This window comes from Penicillium verrucosum, assembly GCF_028828655.1.
Source record: "Penicillium verrucosum strain IBT 35672 chromosome Unknown utg000002l_segment0_segment0, whole genome shotgun sequence".
In the NCBI taxonomy this organism is placed as follows: domain Eukaryota; kingdom Fungi; phylum Ascomycota; class Eurotiomycetes; order Eurotiales; family Aspergillaceae; genus Penicillium; species Penicillium verrucosum.
In genome coordinates this window covers 460933-479576 of record NW_026643211.1, presented here as the reverse complement: position 1 = coordinate 479576, position 18644 = coordinate 460933, and the positions used below count along the sequence as shown (strand labels likewise).

The 18644-nt window shown below is 47.8% G+C and overlaps 8 protein-coding genes across 8 annotated transcripts; 2 read left to right on the top strand and 6 right to left on the bottom strand.

Moving 5' to 3' along the window:
• Positions 1-722: 722 nt before the first annotated feature.
• N7516_005832 (uncharacterized protein) lies at positions 723-1591 on the top strand (the record flags this gene model as incomplete). Its single annotated transcript, XM_057218552.1, has 2 exons — positions 723-1045; positions 1102-1591. The coding sequence occupies 2 exons, from the start codon at positions 723-725 to the stop codon at positions 1589-1591; spliced, it is 813 nt and encodes a 270-aa protein (XP_057072643.1).
• Positions 1592-1842: 251 nt separating this feature from the next.
• Positions 1843-2973, bottom strand: N7516_005831 (uncharacterized protein; the record flags this gene model as incomplete). Its single annotated transcript, XM_057218551.1, has 4 exons — positions 1843-2525; positions 2584-2747; positions 2791-2875; positions 2928-2973. 4 exons carry the CDS (start codon positions 2971-2973, stop codon positions 1843-1845), a joined length of 978 nt encoding a protein of 325 aa, XP_057072642.1.
• An 830-nt stretch (positions 2974-3803) lies between these two features.
• On the bottom strand, positions 3804-4490 carry N7516_005830 (uncharacterized protein; the record flags this gene model as incomplete). The annotated part of the gene is made up of 2 exons (XM_057218550.1): positions 3804-3848; positions 3918-4490. 2 exons carry the CDS (start codon positions 4488-4490, stop codon positions 3804-3806), a joined length of 618 nt encoding a protein of 205 aa, XP_057072641.1.
• Positions 4491-5107: 617 nt separating this feature from the next.
• On the bottom strand, positions 5108-6324 carry pex20 (the record flags this gene model as incomplete). The annotated part of the gene is made up of 3 exons (XM_057218549.1): positions 5108-5236; positions 5341-6154; positions 6239-6324. The coding sequence occupies 3 exons, from the start codon at positions 6322-6324 to the stop codon at positions 5108-5110; spliced, it is 1029 nt and encodes a 342-aa protein (XP_057072640.1).
• A 270-nt stretch (positions 6325-6594) lies between these two features.
• Positions 6595-7996, top strand: sec13 (GTPase-activating protein SEC13). Its single transcript, XM_057218548.1, has 6 exons — positions 6595-6660; positions 6732-6776; positions 6860-6975; positions 7037-7067; positions 7135-7544; positions 7610-7996. The coding sequence occupies exons 1-6, from the start codon at positions 6658-6660 to the stop codon at positions 7932-7934; spliced, it is 930 nt and encodes a 309-aa protein (XP_057072639.1). The 5' UTR covers positions 6595-6657; the 3' UTR covers positions 7935-7996.
• Positions 7997-8193: 197 nt separating this feature from the next.
• On the bottom strand, positions 8194-9743 carry N7516_005827 (uncharacterized protein; the record flags this gene model as incomplete). The annotated part of the gene is made up of 5 exons (XM_057218547.1): positions 8194-8613; positions 8670-8761; positions 8824-9124; positions 9183-9602; positions 9663-9743. The coding sequence occupies 5 exons, from the start codon at positions 9741-9743 to the stop codon at positions 8194-8196; spliced, it is 1314 nt and encodes a 437-aa protein (XP_057072638.1).
• Positions 9744-10352: 609 nt separating this feature from the next.
• N7516_005826 (putative MFS myo-inositol transporter) lies at positions 10353-12170 on the bottom strand (the record flags this gene model as incomplete). Its single annotated transcript, XM_057218546.1, has 3 exons — positions 10353-11493; positions 11609-11905; positions 11980-12170. The coding sequence occupies 3 exons, from the start codon at positions 12168-12170 to the stop codon at positions 10353-10355; spliced, it is 1629 nt and encodes a 542-aa protein (XP_057072637.1).
• A 444-nt stretch (positions 12171-12614) lies between these two features.
• On the bottom strand, positions 12615-15340 carry N7516_005825 (putative AAA family ATPase GCN20; the record flags this gene model as incomplete). The annotated part of the gene is made up of 8 exons (XM_057218545.1): positions 12615-12966; positions 13019-13487; positions 13541-13627; positions 13677-13850; positions 13904-14207; positions 14258-14338; positions 14395-15117; positions 15188-15340. The coding sequence occupies 8 exons, from the start codon at positions 15338-15340 to the stop codon at positions 12615-12617; spliced, it is 2343 nt and encodes a 780-aa protein (XP_057072636.1).
• Between the last annotated feature and the right edge of the window lie 3304 nt (positions 15341-18644).

Here is an 18644-nt window from a genome sequence, read left to right as displayed (position 1 = left end):
AAGGTGGTAAATAATCAGGCATCTTAGGACATCCTCAGGCAGCAATATTAGTAAGAATTGGTTTCCGACCCCTGGGATACACCTTCGCACTGCGATAGTTATTGCTGCTTCTAGACAATGTAAACAATTCAAATCAAATCCAAGGTTATTCAGTGTAACAGGCGCTTTATCGTCTCAGAACGAGTTCAAACGTCACTCGACTCATACCATGCATGCACCTATACCCATGCTAATAGTCAAGTCAGGTACCTGCCCTTGGTCTCCACAAAAGCCCCGGCCAATCTTTACCAGGTGCGAGAAAGCGATAAATCAACGAATTTCATTTGACAACTATACAATGATAAAAACATGAAACACCAGATAGAGGCCATTGTCCAGTTATGTGGATAATGGAGGAGAACTCATGCTTGTTAGATTTAGTGGCGGCTACTGGCTTCCCTTGAGAGAGGGGCATGGCGGTTAGACGCCCACTACTAGACCCCTTGGTCTAATAATATCACTTTGGCTTCCCGATCGCAGCGATATAGTACTTTCGATTCTACTTCCGCCACTATGGTGTGTTTCCCACATGTTGAACAATTCTTCCGTCGATAAATTTACCCTTCCCATCTCCAGTGTACATTGCCTTTGTGACCTGAAACACGCGATCGAATCGCCAACTCGCGGTCAAGTCTACTTATATGAATGAATTCAAAGTCGTTTCCGATTTAAGGAAGAGCAAAATGGGCTATGGGGGACTTGAACTCGTGTCCGATCTGCAGAGGTGGCCAAAAGGCTATGATGGACTTGAAGTCCGCGTTGAACAGGGAAAGGAAGTTCCAATAACCCGTGGCGGATTATGTCCTGTGTCCGTCCCAGAGATGCCGTGGCCTAGCATCCCTGATGATGGTCTAGTAAAGGCCGATGGTCCAAAAGATGCCAAAAGGATATGCGGGATGAGACCCATCGTGTTCTGGCCGTTGCTAGTAGTCGCGATCTTGATCGTGGTGATCGCTGCTGTGGGTGGTGGAATTGGAGGATCCTACTTGGCCAACAGAGGCAAGAGGTATGTCTCACTGTCTTTCTTGGGTACTAGTAGTCATCTAACACATGCCACAGCAGCTCTGACCCAACAACATCCGAGTCGACGACAGATTCGTCAATGCCTGTCACATCCAGCATATCTGACGCGGAGACTTCTACCGCAACTACGGCCTCCAAAACATCGTCAGCGGCCGTTACATCAGGCACATCAGGCATTGCTTCCAACCCATGCCCTGCTCAAAATCTCACCACGATCACTGGCTCCGATGAATCCATCTTTACACTACTATGCGCCGTTGACTGGCCGAGTGGTATAAAAACAGCATATGGCAATGGAAGGGTCGGAGACTTGACGAGATTCACTGAATATACCCTAAAGTCTTGCGTTTCACAATGTGTGAAATGGAATACGGAGAACGGCGAGAAGTGCAAGGGGGTCACCTACTCTGCAAATTTGACAGCTTCATATGATGGTGGGCAGGAGGGCAATTGCTTTTTGAAGAATAGTGTTGGTAGTTATTTTCCTAATTCGGGTACATCCATGGCTGCTGGGATATTAGGAGGTTGATATGATGTTGATGACATGTATAACAATGACATTTACCCATAGTTAGTAAGAGCCTTATTTACTATTATGGCTTCAATTCCATTTTATCCCTTAAAGATTTATAGAAACTGATGTCTAAAGGGAACCCAACCCCCTTTTGAACAAGTTATTCCACTCACTAAATTTCGGGTTTAGCTTGGGTCATGTTGATATATACATACAGCCTGATCTAGCTAGATATATTATTTTAAGACACATCCATTCAACAACCCTTAGGTTGTGCTGGCTGGGGAACTAATGTAATTTGCTCCCTTGCGAGCCTTAACCCCAGCTCTCCACCACTCCAGCCCAGAAACATCCTTGTCATTTTCGGTCGTGGTTTTGCCATAACCTTCCTTCTGCAAGAAAGGACTATCCAGTGCCTTCCACCGCAATTTGTCAGTCGGCCGCACAAAATACAACAAGCCTAATCGATCGAGGTGCATCTGATCCTTCGGTGGCGTTATAACCCGATGAATTCCACTTTTCAGATACCCATTTGTGAGGAACTGGAGCGTATCGGCGATATTAACAGCGACAGAGCCTGCAGGAATCCTTAGATATTCCCACTCTGCATCTTCGGCCTGTTTCACTTGTAGTCCTGCTATTGGTTGCTGAAATAGGAACGTCATAGTCCCCTTGTCCGTGTGTCCACGGAAGTAGATATCATCATACGTCTTGTTTTCTTCTTGGGAACGGGCATGGTATAGCATATAGCGGATAGAGCTATCGCATTCATCTTCGTAGCGGTTTCCATGCACGAACTGGTCTTCTGGTAGTTCGAGCATGGTGGCTAATATTCGGAGGAGCTTGAAGGACACGTTCTCATGCATGAAGCGGGAGAATCTCTCGATATCCATGGAGTTTGATGAGGTCTGGGTGTGATCGCTCGCTTTGGGGGATGAATTTGAAGATGCTGTAGAATTCCAGTGTGTCTCTCATCCCTGGTGAAAGACTTAGTGCTCCTAAAGGACGGTAGCCATTGTAGCTACCATCTTCTAAAGGAGCACGGTGTCTCAGTCGTTCTTCTTCGGGTAGTTCAAAAAATGCCTTTGCAATGGCAAACTGGAGATCAATCTCCTCCTGAGATAGACCAATATTGGTGATATAGAAGAAGCCTTTCTCTGTTAACATCTCTCTATTTGAGGGTCATGTGAGAAATACCAACTTGATGCACATACTGTTTGAATTTCTGTGCCAGTGTCTCTTTTCCTCCCGGACGATCATATTCAGAAAGGTCGATAGTAACAATATCCGCATATTTCACTGGTGAAGGTTAGTCTTCAAGTCGCATCATAAAACAATGAATCTCACTCACACGGACATTTTGTCTCGAGTGGATGCTCATATTTCGGTAAGTCCATATTAAAGCCGAGCTTGATTTGGGCCAAGCTATTTGAGACTTTATTTAGTTGAAATCATGAGATAGGTAGAAGAAATAACTCTCACTTTACAACTAAATCTTCAGGCAATGCAAGATCGCCACTTCATGGGGTTTCTCCATGGCAAAGTATATGATCAGTTCCACTCAGACGCTAAATAGTAGTATTGTCATCGTGTCAATATGTCGATATGATCCATATTACATGCATCCATGTGGATATGTTGTCCATCTTCGTATTCAGCTTCAACTTGGTTTCATAATTGGGAGAATCCGCAGAAGAGATCTCCAGGGATACACTGCGGGTTTCCACACCGCTATTCTGCTGAATATCTGATCTATTTGATGTTGATTGAGCCAATCAAGGCACCATCTACTCAGGAAATCCACCTTTGTGATTGTTGTACGGCCTACTCGGTGGGGTTCATCCCTCACTCCACGATCATGGTCTATGAAACATTTCAAGGCAATGTTTAGTCCATTTAGTACACGAACACAACCACTCTATAGCACTAGTCCCAAGTGCTGAGGCTACATCCATTGCTTTTATTATCATAAAGTAAGAAGAAATCCCAACCATAAGAAATGAAAAGAATCATCTGATGTACATAGGATTCATAAAAAGAAAAGGCCAGGTATCAACCCACAACAAGCAAAACCAGATATTGGAAAACTCCCTAAGTAAAGTCAAAGTAAAGTCAAAGTAACTGAAATCTAAGAGAATTGGAAGCAAAAAGTAATCGCATTCTGAGATGAGTTAAACCAAGAAGAGAGAGATATCCAGCCACCGACGAAACAACTCATAGCCTCTCTTTAAGAAGAACGGGGTCGTTGAGCTGAGGGAGCTTCCACGGGCTCCTGTAAAAACCAAGTCAGTTAGTGATTAAGCTTCTTGAAGATCTTTTTTTGACAAGGTATAGTACGAACCGAGCTAGCGCGACGCTTGCGTCCATTGCTTTCTTCAGCGCTGTCGTTGGCAGTCGCAGTCTCATTCTGAGCCTTGTGGACCTCGCCTCCCACGCAAATGTTGTTATTTCGGCCATTCACCCGAATCCCCGTGAGAGCGCGAACGTTGATGGGTCGGGGGTAACCCATGTCATCATGAAGGGCATTTGCGCGGTTCAGCGAAGCGATGATGACAGCCGCGATGGAGCTCAGGCGAGGAGATCCCTGGGCATCCTGGTGAGTTGGATCAGGCTGAGAGTCAGCCCCAGAAGACGACTTAATGACGGTGTTCTCATCACCAGTAACGGTGATTGAGCTGTCGATGTGAACATTGATTGGGGACGCCCAAGGGTCATCCATGTCATTCTGGTCGATATTCATGACGGTTGTGCCACTGGGTCTGATAACAGATAAAGTGTATGGAGGTGGGGCAGTGCCTGGGGTGGAAGTAGAGGTAGGTGTGGAAGTAGACATAGAAGAAGAAGTATTGCGATTAGCCCGGACTTCAGCGAGCTTATTTAGGTGGTGTCGCAAGGAGTCTGAGGGAGGCAACATTGTGAAGGTTATGTTAGTTTTTTTGAGGATTTGGTAATGATATGAACAGTCAGGAAGAGAAGTGCAGCAGGTTTCCCAGGTATTTAAGGTCAAGTGTTTGTTCATTTCGTTTGAATGGGCACAAACAATAGGAAGGAAGACAATCAATAGAGAATCAATAAACAGCCAATCAGAGGCTGTCAGGGACCATTGAGTTGCCTAATTGGGAACCGTCAATGGACGGTCTATTGTTCTCAATAGGGATCACGTGATTGCTATTGTTCATGGGGTATCAATAGAATAAAAGCTATGTAACAGGTACCTAAATCTTATAGTCACCACCATAGTTAAGAATGTACCTCTACATCTAGTACCATGGGTTTCACGCTAGTGTAGAAAATGCGCCTCCAATTCTCTTCCCAAAAAGCAAATCGGAACGCTGCGCCGGTCCACAAGCCCCTGACTGTGGAGCAATCCTTCGTAAAGTGCGTTTGTGTCACCGTAACCAAACGAACTGTATCCCAGATGATCGGATGTTCCTTCTTCGGTCGGTCTGGAATCTTTGCTGATGCCTACACCATCTGGAAAGTGGACACGTCTGGTCAGGTTATTGGCTGGCCTTTCATACGAGCAGGGCATCAGACCCTACCGACAGGATTGACAGGATTGTTTGGCTCCTTACTGCTAGACGGCATATCGGAACCAGGGAGGTTCGTGTGGGGTGGGCCCGGGTAGTATCGCCCACCTGGGTGAAGAGATTGCGCCGTCTGCAAATGGTTATTAGCGAGGACAACAGCCCTTGTAGATTGCCCGAGTTATACCGGTGCTTCTGTCGCGCCCGACATCCAAACCGTTACGGGTTGGTACTGACTTCGCGGAAATCATCTCCTGCAACTTCCACCTCACGATCTCGAATCCGGCGCATCAATGCCAGGAAATTACTTTGTTGGAATTTTTGGCTTTGCTCGTTTCGCACGCTGTCGAGCAGCTGCCCTGCTGTCCGCGCAAGTTCATCTGCATCCCGACTCTGTGTTTCTGGATCCTGCTTTTCGCTTTGAGGGATAAGATCCGATCCGAGTCGAATCTGCTCTTCGGCGACTGGTTCGGTAATATCGACTCCGTTAGTCTCCTGCAAGTGCTTCTGGGTATCTTGCTGAGCAACATCGACTGCTTGCAACTCCATATCCGCCCGTGCCTGATCAAAGGCAGCTTCAAAGGCAGATTCATCAAACTCCTGCGCGTGCTGTTGTTGCTCGGTTTGCATAACCTGCGGTGCCTGCATCTGATTCATGGAGGAGCCATACATCTGGTAGCCTGGTGCAAAGGATGGTTGATAGGCACCATGCATTTGCGGGATTTGCTGGGCCTGAGACATAGGCCCTCGCTGTTGAGTCATGAATTCAGTGTGCCATCCACCATTTGCCGTGGCTGGTGCCATATTTGGTCTTTGTAGTTGCGCTACTGGATGTGAGGGCCCCGATATCTGTAAGTTCTGGAAGTCCCCCGCCCAACCGGCGTTGTCTGCACCGTGTGCAGCTGGGTGGTGTAGTGCGGCATGATGTGATGGTGCTCCAAAATTGGCGGGATGTTGCAAGTTGGGCAATGTAGGGCCGGCGAGGTTGCCTTCGAATGCGGCGAACTCCGGGTCGAGTATTCCTTCTTGGGGGGTTCTGGGATCGGAAGCCCTGCAGTATGCGTTTAGTATGAAATGAAATTATGTGATCCCAAAGGTACTACCAACCTGAACAGGCGATTGACGCGAAGTCAACCGGTCTTGTTGAAGGGTCCGATCAACAGATGTATGCTTCTGGAAGTTCTGAAGGGCGTTTGACGGCCCGCATAGCGCATCACCCATAATGACCTGCTCAGATCGAGCAAAACGGAACGAGAAATGTAATAGTGTAGTTTTTGTCTTCGGATTCCTTTGTAGTCAGTTGCCCAGCACAAATTACAGAGCAATAATAGCAATGAAAGGTGTTGAACTTCAGAAGAAACTCCCACGCCACGTTCATCGTGGGGTTACCGACGGCCGAGGCTCATCACGTGCATAGATCCAGGTAACGTGACCCAGCTAGGCACACGATAAGATACGGAAGGGCCAGGTTGTTTGGCTGAAAGGGAGAGAGCTACTCCGACTCCCCGCGCTTCCACAGCTGTCAAGTTTATTGTTTGCTCTATTCAATTCAACATGGTAATTTCTATTCCACCATGCGGCTTTGAGATTGTTTCACAATCCCGTCACTAACGGCTTCAAACCTCCAGGCGACCCCTCAGGTGATCTCAAATTCCGGACACGAAGAGATGATTGTATGTGCTACTATACGAACTGCAATTGGTGGTCTATATGGCCACACGATGTACTCAAGCTAACTGCTTTATGTGGAATATAGCATGATGCTGGCTTGGACTATTACGGCCGCCGGTTGGCCACATGTTCGTCCGACAAAACGATAAAGATCTTTGAGATTGAGGGAGAATCACACCGACTAGTCGAGACGCTGAAGGGGTAAGCTGGTCTTTTTGATGTGTGTATCTGAGTGATGGACACTGACATGGGTATTTGATAGCCACGAGGGCGCTGTGTGGTGTGTCGCATGGGTGAGTGATACCATAAAACATCAGCCTTGCAGCGCGCACCACTAACCATGTGATTATCGCAACCTAGGCCCACCCGAAATTTGGCACAATTCTGGCCTCATCTTCCTACGATGGCAAAGTTCTGATCTGGCGGGAACAGCCCCAGAATGCGACCTCGCCCTCCGGTGGTAGCACGTGGACCAAGGTCTTCGATTTCTCTCTTCACACGGCCTCCGTGAACATGGTCTCATGGGCTCCTCATGAGAGTGGATGTGTTCTTGCGTGTGCTTCTTCCGACGGCCATGTCAGCGCGCTCGAGTTCCGCGACAACAACTGGACCCACCAGAGCTTCCATGCCCACGGAATGGGTGTCAACTCCATCAGCTGGGCCCCTGCGGCCTTTGCTGGAAGCCTCATCAGCTCCAACCCCGGACCTGGCCAACAACGCCGGTTTGTTACCGGTGGCAGCGACAACCTGGTCAAGATCTGGGAGTACAAGTATGTTGATTGATGGACCTTGCCCAATATACAGCTATGACGTGAACTGACTCAATTCTCCTTAGCGCGGAGTCCAAATCGTACAACCTCACCCAAACCCTTGAGGGACACTCAGACTGGGTCCGTGATGTGGCATGGTCCCCAAGCATTCTTTCCAAGTCCTACATCGCCTCCGCCGCGCAAGACAAGACTGTTCGCATTTGGACCTCTGATGCTTCCAACCCGGGCCAGTGGTCCAGCCAAACATTGGAGTTCGACACTGTTCTATGGCGTGTTAGCTGGAGTCTCAGCGGCAACATCCTTGCCGTCAGCGGTGGTGATAACAAGGTCAGTTTGTGGAAGGAGAACCTCAAGGGGGAGTGGGAGAAGGTCAAGGATATCGAGGAGTAGTGGCTGTTTTAATTTCTATGTGTCATCTATTCCCTTCCTCAACGCATATTTCTTTTTTTTTCTATGCAAAAGCTACCTTGCTTGTTACCATAAATCCTGATTCATTCCACTGCGAGAATCCTTCGTTAATTTCCAGCACTTTGGGCGAGCCTGCTCTATTTCATCCCCTCATCCACCGCTCAGCTCCCAATAAAGAAAGAAAATAAAAAGATCAAAGAAAGGCAAACGAGAAGGGCATAGAAGACGCCGGGTGTGGCCCTCACACATCCCAGAAGATAAATGGGCCCCTGGCATCTGTTGCCTTCATATCCAACCAGCGTCCCAGCATCATGCGCCCACCAGGGATGATAACAGCCTCATAGCCATGGATCCACCCCTCGTCCTCCATCAGGAGAGAGGGAGTCTTTTCCTCATCGTCCTCATCATCCTCATAATCCTCGTCATCCTCAATCCCTTCGACGATGACAAAACAGATCCGCATCCATCCCCCAAAGCCACCATGTTGACCAGCAATCTCTTCGGTAAACCCAAACACAGGGTTTCCTACCACATCAGGGCTGCTATAGGGTCTCTGCTTGCCCTCAAAATATGTTCGCTTGGTATCGGGACCACCGGCGAGGGGGATGATCTTCTTGCATTGCCGGGGCCAGAGATGTTCGGAGGGTTTCAGGTCAAGGGCCTGACATTTGTTAACTCGGCGGCCATAGCCTCCCAAAAAACTCGTCTTCCACTTACCATTGGGTCGATTATATCGCCGTGTATCTCGATATCAGCGCATGTCTGGCGGTCGCCGTTCCTCAGCAGGTCTGCCACAGGATGAATGCACGCTAATCGGAAAGTCATGTCAGCTTGGGGTAACGCGCGATTTGGATTCCGTTGGTATACTCACAGTAGTATCCTAGCCACGATGAGCTTAATTTGGATGCTTCGGTTGGGATCTCCTTTCGCAATTTGGGCTTCACATCTTCAGGGAGCTCAGAGAAGGACTCTTGGAAGGACAGCTCGACAGGGTGCAAGACGTGACGCTGCCAGAAATGGCGAATTTCCAGCAGTCTGTCGAGGTCAATGTTCTCGTGATCGATGAATGGCTCACCCACCTTGTCTCCGTATGAGTAAACAGCTCGCAGGTTGTAGTCGGTTCGACGACACGGTAGGGTGAGGTCTGACTTGAGAGCGAATGAGCTTAGGCACTGTGTATGGCAAATATCAGTGATTGTCCCATCCTTTATTCGACGACAACGTGCGTACCAGCTGGAGACCACAAAAGAGTGGCGAGGGAGTTTGGTGGTTCTGAAATTCGCATAGGAAATTCACCCTTTGGAGGGTCTCATGTATCCGTTGCAAGGTCTGTGAGGTGTCTCCAGGAGCGGTGGATAGTGTCAGAGCCTCTTCGAACATAGTTTGCATGACCTCCATCCAGAGGTATTGCCGTTCATCTTCCTTCTCTTTGAATTGGATCGGAGCCCTCAGCACAAGCCCGCGGATCTGGTATTCGATCTTCAACTCCTTAGAAGTTCTTCCCGGTGGAATGTCGTATTGTTTACCAAAGTGATCTCTCCAGATGGCGGACTCCGATCCGAAGACCTTGTTCCACATCTCTTTGCAGGATTGGGAGAGATGGAGAAGATCACAATCTCTGGAGAGGTAGGATGTAATATTCTGGAGAGTCTGTTCATGTCAAATATCAATGGCTGCACTCTACGTTGTAGGAGACAGTCATATACTTACCTCGTTCGGAAGCTCAAGCAGTCGGCTTCGAGGACTTTGCATGGCAGTTGAAGCCAACTGCTCAGGGTTGCTGTGCGACATGATTCGGTATGCAAAAGGCAAATTCGAAAGAGCGAGATAAAGTGTGAAACGTGTATGGTTTGATGCAAGATGCAAATGCAAAATGCAAATGCGAAACGAAAATGCGAAATGTAAATGTGAAATGCGAACGGAAGATGCGAGATAGAGTATATCAGATAGAAGATGTCGGACGGAGTATGTAAGAGAGAATATGTGATAGAAGATATGTAATAGAGTATGCCAGAGAGAATATGTCTGACGGAGTATGCAAGAGGGAAGACCTCGGGATGTGTGACAGAGTATGTAAGAGGAAAGATGAGAGAAGGTGCGTGGTGGAGGATGTAAGAGGAAAGATGAGAGAAGATGCGAGAGCAGAATTTATGAAACCCAAACATCCAACGCGCGGGATAAGGACGTATAAAACACAAATTCATTCACAAGTCTTCAAAATGAGTAAATATCCAATATATGATACCATTCTTGATTCATTTTATACCCAGTTAGGGCTGATATTCGAGTCTATATGACCAAATTGAGAGAAATTTACTTGACATAGCCAATGACACCCACCTCACATGTGGCAATAGAACGAAGGGCAACAGGAACACGTGCCCTGAGATTTCCCACATGTTAAAGATGCCGCGAGAGACGACGCCGCTGGAGACTTTCTCTCACTCCCCAACCGTCTGCCAATAGACCCTTCACTTCCTCGAGCCCAAGTCCACTCATCTCAGGGTATATTGCCCATACAGCAACCCACCCAACCACACAGACGAGTGCATAGAGAGCAAATGTCCATGACGGTGAGATCCATTCCATCATAGGCAAGAAAGTGAGACCGATGATAAAGTTTGATCCCCAGTTGGTTGCAGTGGCCAGTCCTGACCCCAGAGAACGTACGTTCAGAGGGAAGAGTTCAGACTGCTGCCATGGGACATTGCCAAGTCCGAGGGCATATGCTGCGGTATAGACAGTGAGACAGAGCAAGATGGCAAGAGGTAGAAGAGAACTAGCGCTCTCATCATTTTCTTGACGGCCAGTTGGAGGTTGTGAATTCCATTTGTCATCCATTGATGAAAACGAGAAAGCACAGACGACCAGGGCAACGACCATGATTGGAATTGAATAAAGAAGAACACGCCGGCGACCGATCCTGTCAATCAGCACGAATGCAAACAACGTGAAGACGAAGTTCGTCATAGCTACCGAGAGTGATGTTAGTGTTGGCGAGGAGAACGAAAGTGAGGAGAAAATGGTTGCCGAAAAATACATCAGGCTGTTAAATCCGCAAAGTTGCTGGACCGCCTGGAGCATCATCGCTATGATCAATGCTCTTCTGTTTCCACCATGGAACAACTGCTGACCCCGCTGGAGGGTATCATGTAACCACTGGGGCTTTGTGCCACGGGACTTGGTTTGTCCCAGCTCCGAGGCCTCCTGAACGATTTCTCCGCTGATATTGCGCAAGACACGATCAACCACCTGGTCACAGCCAGGGCAATCCTGATAGATCTTAGTCAGGACTGTCTTTGCTCGGGCATCGAATCCAGCCTGGACCAGCCATCGAGGCGTCTCAGGTAGCAGGGCGAGAATGGCAAGCTGAAAGAAGGCCGGGAATGCCCCGATCCCCACTATCCACCGCCAGCCTCCAGTTGTAGTGGAAAACAACCACCCGACTATGTATGCCACCACTTGGCCACCGGTAATGAAGAGACTAAGGATCGTGACAAGTCTTCCTCTTGCGTGCGAAGGAGCCAACTCGGAGATATACCTAGAAAGTTTTCCCGGCATGTTAGCAATCATCAGCTCTCTCTCAGTCAAGCTTTTGCCATGGCGAAGGGTCCTTAGTCCCCGCTTGACACGACAACACGTCACGGACAACCTACAATGGGGTCACTGCACTAGCGCTACCAACGGCAAGACCAACAATGCTGCGGCCAATAATCATACCCCAAACCTGGCTTGTAAAGGCCTGTACCAATGCTCCAACTGCAAACAACAGATCTGCACCAAGTATGACCTTCCGACGACCGAACTTGTCTGCCAGCACTCCGGTAAATGGACTCGCGATCAACGCAAACAGGCTGGTGCAGGATGTGATGAGGCTTTTATCGAGTGTGGTCAATGGCCGGCCCGAAAGATCTGACCCGACAGTCACCAAAGTAGACGAGATAACACCTGTGCTGGAAGTTCCGGGAACTGTTAGTGAACGGAGGGATCGATGGAGCAATGGCGTGTTTGGTAGGAGCTAACATACTCATATCCAAATAGTAGACCGCTTATCCCAGCGGAGAAGGTCAATGCCCATATAAACCAGCCTCCTGAGTATTCCAGCTCAGAGGCCAGGCTCTCATCGTGGGTATTGTCATCATGGTCGGAAGAGGCGTGAGATAAGGCGAGCAAAGGGGCGTGGGGACCTGATTGATCTTGTTCATCTGCGCCCGTCATGTCTTCGGGCTCTTCCAGCTATACCCCTGGGGTATCATCTGAAATTGTCCTTTGGGGTATCTGAGATGGTAAAGTGCCTAGCTGACGTCCGGGGTTAATTGCGATAAGCCGATAAGGAGACCCGCTCAAAGCCCGGAGCGGAACTCAGGTTCCGCATGCCGATGTGGTTCAGTATGTTGTAAACAATAGTTAACTAATGAAAAGCAAAGAAAGGTAATGAAGAGCAAAGAGAAGGAAGGAAGATATAGGACTGGGGAATTATGACCTTGCTGGGAATGGCATCTTTATATATGCACTGAAGTCGAATGAAGCCCTAACATATCTGGCAGAGCAAAGACTGGGCTGCAGAATACTCGAGGAACAATAATGTGGTCATAATGTAGATTCATGCGGGATATTCATAGTTTTTACGGCATTAATCTGTACATAGATAGCCCCTCTACCCTAGTGCTTAGTCACAACACCAGCAGCATCAGCCTGCGCGGTGATCTTCTTCTTGTAGGCGTTGACGGTGCCGTCGAACTTGTGAACAGTACCGCCGTCGCAAACCCAGAGACTGGTGCAGACATTCTGCAACATGGTCACGTCGTGGGATACCATCACCACACCTCCCTCAAACACGCGGAGTGCATCCGACAGGGCATCCATACCCTCAATATCCAAGTGATTGGAAGGTTCGTCAAGAACAAGGATGTGAGGATTGGTCAAGGACAAGCAAGCAAATGCAACACGAGATTTCTGACCTCCAGACAGCAGTTCCATGCGTTGGAGACCAGTTGTACCAGTGATACCGAAGCTATATGAGGGTTAGTCAATGCAGTAGATACAAGTGGTTCGAATAAACTTACGCTCCCAGGTGTCGTCGGTACTCCTCGTCGGTTTTACCGGGGTATGTCTTGGTCATAAATCCGACTGCACTAGTAGTCATGTCCAAAGCATCGACGTGATGTTGGGCGAAGAATCCAATACGCAGTCTCGAGTTCGTGGAGATGAGACCGCTTGTTGGCTCAAGCTGGTTGGTGAGTAGTTTCAGAACTGTGGTCTTACCAGCACCGTTAGGTCCGACAATTCCAATACGCGAATCAAGTTGAACATCCAGGTCGACATCCTTGAGAAGAGGCTTATCCTTGGTGTAGCCGAAGCAAACATCGGACATCTGGACGATGGGTGGTGAAAGTTTCTCGACTCCGGGGAATGCAAAGTGCACGGTGTACTCGGCCTCTGGAGCTTCGAGAACTGGCATGCGCTCAAGCTTCTTGATTCTCGATTGTGCCTCAGAGGACTTGGCGGCGTTGTATCGGAACTTATCAATGAATGCTAAGGATGATCGTTAACACAGCCTCTATGATAAGGTGCATGGGGTGACAAACCTTGCAAGTGTGCTCTCTCGCCCATTTGCTTCTCGTATTCGCGCTTAGCAGTCTTGCGGCGCTCCTCCTTGGTGGCATAGAAGGATTCTATGGTTTGTTAGAACTATTCATAACCTTGGAATCCCGTTTAACTTACCAAAGTTAGCACCTCTGTAGTAGTCCAACCTCTCGGAGTGCTGGTGGATAATATCCGTGGCGACTTCGTTCAAGAATGCACGATCGTGAGAAACAACAAGGACTGTGCTGGGGTATCCCTGGAGGTAATTGGAAAGGAAAGTAATTGACGGAACATCCAACATGTTAGACGGTTCTGTGAAATGTCAGTGGGCTGATTGGTAGAATAAGGAGACCAGTGGTACATACCGTCAAGCAAAAGCAGATCGGGCTCGCAGAACAGAGCTCGTGCAAGAGACAAACGCATTCTCCAACCTCCGGAGAAAGTCTTGGTAGGGTACTGCTGGCGTTCTTGGGAGAAACCAAGACCAGCCAAGATACTGGCCGCACGAGATTCGGCCTTATCAGACTCCATTTCTGAAAGCTTTCCATAAATATCACTCAACGTGATGTCCAGACCCTCTCGCTCTTCGTCGAGTCTAGCAGCATCCTTCGAAGTATCCGCCAATGAAGATCTTTCTTCTTCAAGAGCCGCCAGTTGTTTCGAGATTTTCTATGGTTGTTAGTGAATATTCTGCTGTGGTATCTTCGGATTCGACTAACCGCTTGTTCCGCAAGAAGATGTTTCCGCCACACATCAGCATCCAACACTGCTTGCAAAGCTGGTGTATCGTCACCAGTAATCTAGGGTAAAAAATCAGTAAGAGAAAAAAAGCAACCGATCTGAGATTTGAACATACCTCTTGCTCAACGTGAAGAATAGAAACGTGAGTCGGAATCGGGATTTCTCTGCGACTCAAAGCACGCAAAAGTGTAGATTTACCGATACCGTTCTGACCGACAAGACCGTAACGACGACCATAAGCGAGTGTGAAGGCAGCATCTGTAAGAATGCGCAGTCCACTAATCGAGATATCGATGTTATCCAACTTAATGTCCTTACTCTTGGCCTGGGAGTCCGAGCCCAATTGAAGAGGGTTGACAGCCATGAAGAACTCTTCGTAGGACATGGCCTCATCCGGCTGGTTGAGCAGACGGGACGCCTCGTAGGTAACGTTCTTCATGGACTTCTTGTCCTGCTTGGCGCGAATCTTGCGCTCGGCCTTCTCAAGCTTCTTCTTGTCAACCTTGGACTCCATCTTTCTGGCATTGGCAGATTCCAGGTCGACAGTGTTTCCAGTGAGACCCAGTGTAGAGGACATGTTCCGCTGTGCGCCGACATTGATGGTCTGTTCAAGCTTCTTCGCCTTGAAGGGCATTTGTCTCCGCTCCGGATCGCCATCGGAAGAGCTCAGCGTGGTGATGAACCTCGTAACCAAGTTGCCGATCGCTTCGTAGTTTTGCGGGGAGAAATCTCCAGAAGCGGAGACTAGGAGCTCGGTCACGGAGTCGGCAGCCTCTGACAAGGGGGACTCGCCACTGGCATCGTCGACGTAGAGGTTTGCAGCATGGGTCAGGTAGCCCTGTCAAATAGTCAGCTTCAACGCACTCACAATCCAATCCTCCACCGCGCATATGTGCGGAGAGACATACCACTGAGTATTCGGTGATGATCTGGTCGAGGCCAGGGATCTGGGATTGGAGTTCAGACTCCATCTTGCCAAGCTCGAGAGAACCTGCGTCACGCCGAGATTCAGGAAACTTCGACGTCAAAAGTTTGTGGAATCCTGGAATTGATGTCCCCATCGTGAATAGTGGCGGATTTTTGGATGTGTGTTATCGATAAGGTCACGTGAACGATTGTTTATCTGAATTCTGCTTTTTAGGATATTGCGACGGACGTTGAATCTCAGCTAGTAGATTCTCTTCCTACGCTCTAAGGACTCCGCTCTAAGGACTCCGGTGAAAAGGGAAGGTGGCTTGGTGGTTTTCCTTTCCGACATCTTTGTTTGCGGCTACTATATTGTATACCAAAATATAAGCGATCTTCTTATAGAACTTCAACATGGAACTAGTTATACAGTCTAGTCATAGCTTTGCTGTAAAGTAAGTTACATGCAAATGAGCTGCTGACAACTGCAAGTTAAATACTCTTTGGAAATTGATACTCAGTGAAGTTAGCTGTGTATCGGCAATCTCTGCCTGAAGTCGTTGAAGACGAGACATCTACTCTATATCAAGATTAGTCACAAATTCTCGAGTAAATCCTTTGGGATCTATCTATCCATTATTCAAATACTGAAATTTTGAATTGGAGCCATTGTAAAAGAGTGGTTGCCGAGGTGAATTGACCTCGCTTCAGCAGGTTCCCAGGCGACTAGTTGAGCACAGATAGTCAACTTTTGAATCACATGGTTGGCGTTTGTGATAGTTATACTTGCCTGCGGGAAACAAGCATCAGATCACCCGAATGTCACACAGCCCCAGTCTTTGGCAAGTCCATAAGTGGTGGACAAAGTACAGAGTAAACATACTAGTGCAATGATCGACTTCAGCTCCGGCTGTCTCCCCGGTCATGGGTAAACAATACGAGGTATTGCGACGAGCATAAGCAAGACCTAGTTAGATCTGATCGTCTCGTCCGAAGATGTTTCGGCTACTCCGTGCAGCTAATTGTGACGAACATAGACGGTGAGGTGAAAGAGGTGGCCTGCCCAGTACACCAAATTGTACGAATGTAGACGGTGAGGTGAACGAGGTGGCCTACCCAGTACACCAGAGTCTGCATCAACAACTGGACTCTAATGAAATCGCCTAAATTAGATGGGTTGGGTTCTGTAGGCTGCAGGGTGTTTCATAAGCAGTTTCATGTTCGGAGAAGTTGCATTTGGCCAGCAATCAGTAAAATAAGATCCGAAAAGTGAGCATATAAATGTATACTGATTAATTATGGAGTTATGAACTGCCAATGAAGTTATACAAGTTTGGAAGCTGTTAGTTAGCTGGAAACTGGAAGCTGTTCAAAATGTAATTTCCACAATCATCACCAAAAGTCGGAAATTGCAAAGCACGGACTTTGCAGAATCTGCCGAGAGTCAACAGGCCGAGAAGTTCTAGGGCCAAAGTGATTCTTTTTTTTTTTTCGGAGCCAAGAAGGGACCAGAAGATCTCCAGGTTATCAAATAGTGCAAGGAATACGGAGTATCTTGTTCCTGTCTGCAGGTTACTGCAGCCAATACCGATATAACGGGTGATGGCAGGTGAGAAACATATACGGAATACAAATTAAAGTATTGGTTCATAGTTGCCTATCACATATGAACAGTTGACACAGGACACGTATGTTGTATACGATCAAGGAACCTCTCTACCTACAACAGTATACATAGTTAGTTATAACATACGACATAAGAAGTTCCATATATTGACCTTCCCAACTGAATGATTGGATATGTCGATCGCTATAACTTTTGGGTCTTATGTAGGGATCGGCCTAACTGACTTTTTAGGTAAAAAGAATTAAACAAAAAATACCAAAAGAATAAAAAAGAATTAAAAAAAGAGCTTGAAACACGAGGTACTTCTTCCCCCACTCTTTTATACAACTATCGACGGTTAACTGCCAGCAAAAGCAAGATGCATGAATACCAAGTTAGGGATTGCGGTTCATGACCCACGAGGGTTCCCTTTTTTCATTTGCAAAGCGGAAAAGGAGTGGAAAGGAGTGGAGTACTAGGTGACGATGTCAACAAGGAAGCAATAGCACCGGGTACTATATCGGGTTAATTTACGCAAAATCGAACAGGTCAACTCCCGCAGCTAAGATCATACTCCGTACTCCGTACTGCATAGTTAATGTTAAATCACGTTCTGCAATATATCATTTAAACGTACAGAGTACTCTGTACTTGCTGGGCCCTTACATTGAGCCTCGCAACGCTTTTCTTGACCAGTCAATTCTTCATCGGATGATATTCTATTCTAGAAGCCAAGTCAACGAAGTTAGTTGGAAGTGGATCTGAGGGAGAAAAAAAAACCCCCAAATTGGTACACTTCGGACATACTGTTCAAAAGTGACAGCTTAATTGATTCCGCAGTGGATTTCAATCCCAATGAGGACCAACCACAATCCATTAATATAGTTGCACCATGGTTCATCATCGGAGAACAGAACCTGCGGACAGTTCATAGGAAGCCAGTGGACACTGATCGGCCTGAGGAGAGGGGGGTCCTTTCACGATCTTGCGACTAACGATCCTGGCCAGGCTAGGGGGCCGAAGACGCGATCTCAGCCAGCCAAACCCAGATGTGTGGGGAATTCTGGATCGCATGGCTTTTTTGGGGGCCCTTTTGGCTTCTCCATTTCCCTGCTCTTTTGGGGCTTGGCCACTCAGAAACGGACTTCTCCGGTTTGAAAATATCTACTCCGTATGTTGTAGATGATGACGCCAATGCAAAATGTGAGCCGCAAGGGATGTCTACCAACTTAGCGCCTAATCTGCATTCTGCATTTGCAATAACACCCGCAGGATCGTGCACAAAAGCTAGTACCGTTTCGTGCTGCCCTGTCGTAGAGATGCTAATCGGGGGATTTCTCTCGGACGTGCGAAACTCTGAATACATGTAGTTAGTGGTTTGTTTTGATTAGGGTATTCTCTTCCTATACTGTAGCTTTTTCCCATTACTTTCGACCCCTTCGAGTGCCAACTTCACAGTACATTGATGTACTTAATAATTGACCCAACGTCAAATAGATCAAAAGAAGGGTTGAAGGAGGGGAGTTATTGAAGTTGCTCCTAGCGTGCGCAGGGCGGGAGCTGATAGTCCCCGTGTGTTGTTGTTGATTTCCCCGGGTCACATCCACTTCATCTGGTGCTCTCCTTCTTGACTCGGCCTCCCAGGGGGTAGAGGCATATTATTTTTCACGGTCTGGCTTTTGCTCGGCGTTGCCCATTCACTCTTTTTTTCATTCCTTTCTTTTTTGCTTTGTCTGGGACGTCAATCGCGGCCTAGTCGAGGCAGCGCACTTCTCCCTCACACCCGACCGCGCAATTCGGAATTCGCAATTCGAACTTCCATCTACCCCATCATCATTTTTCTCGACGCTCTT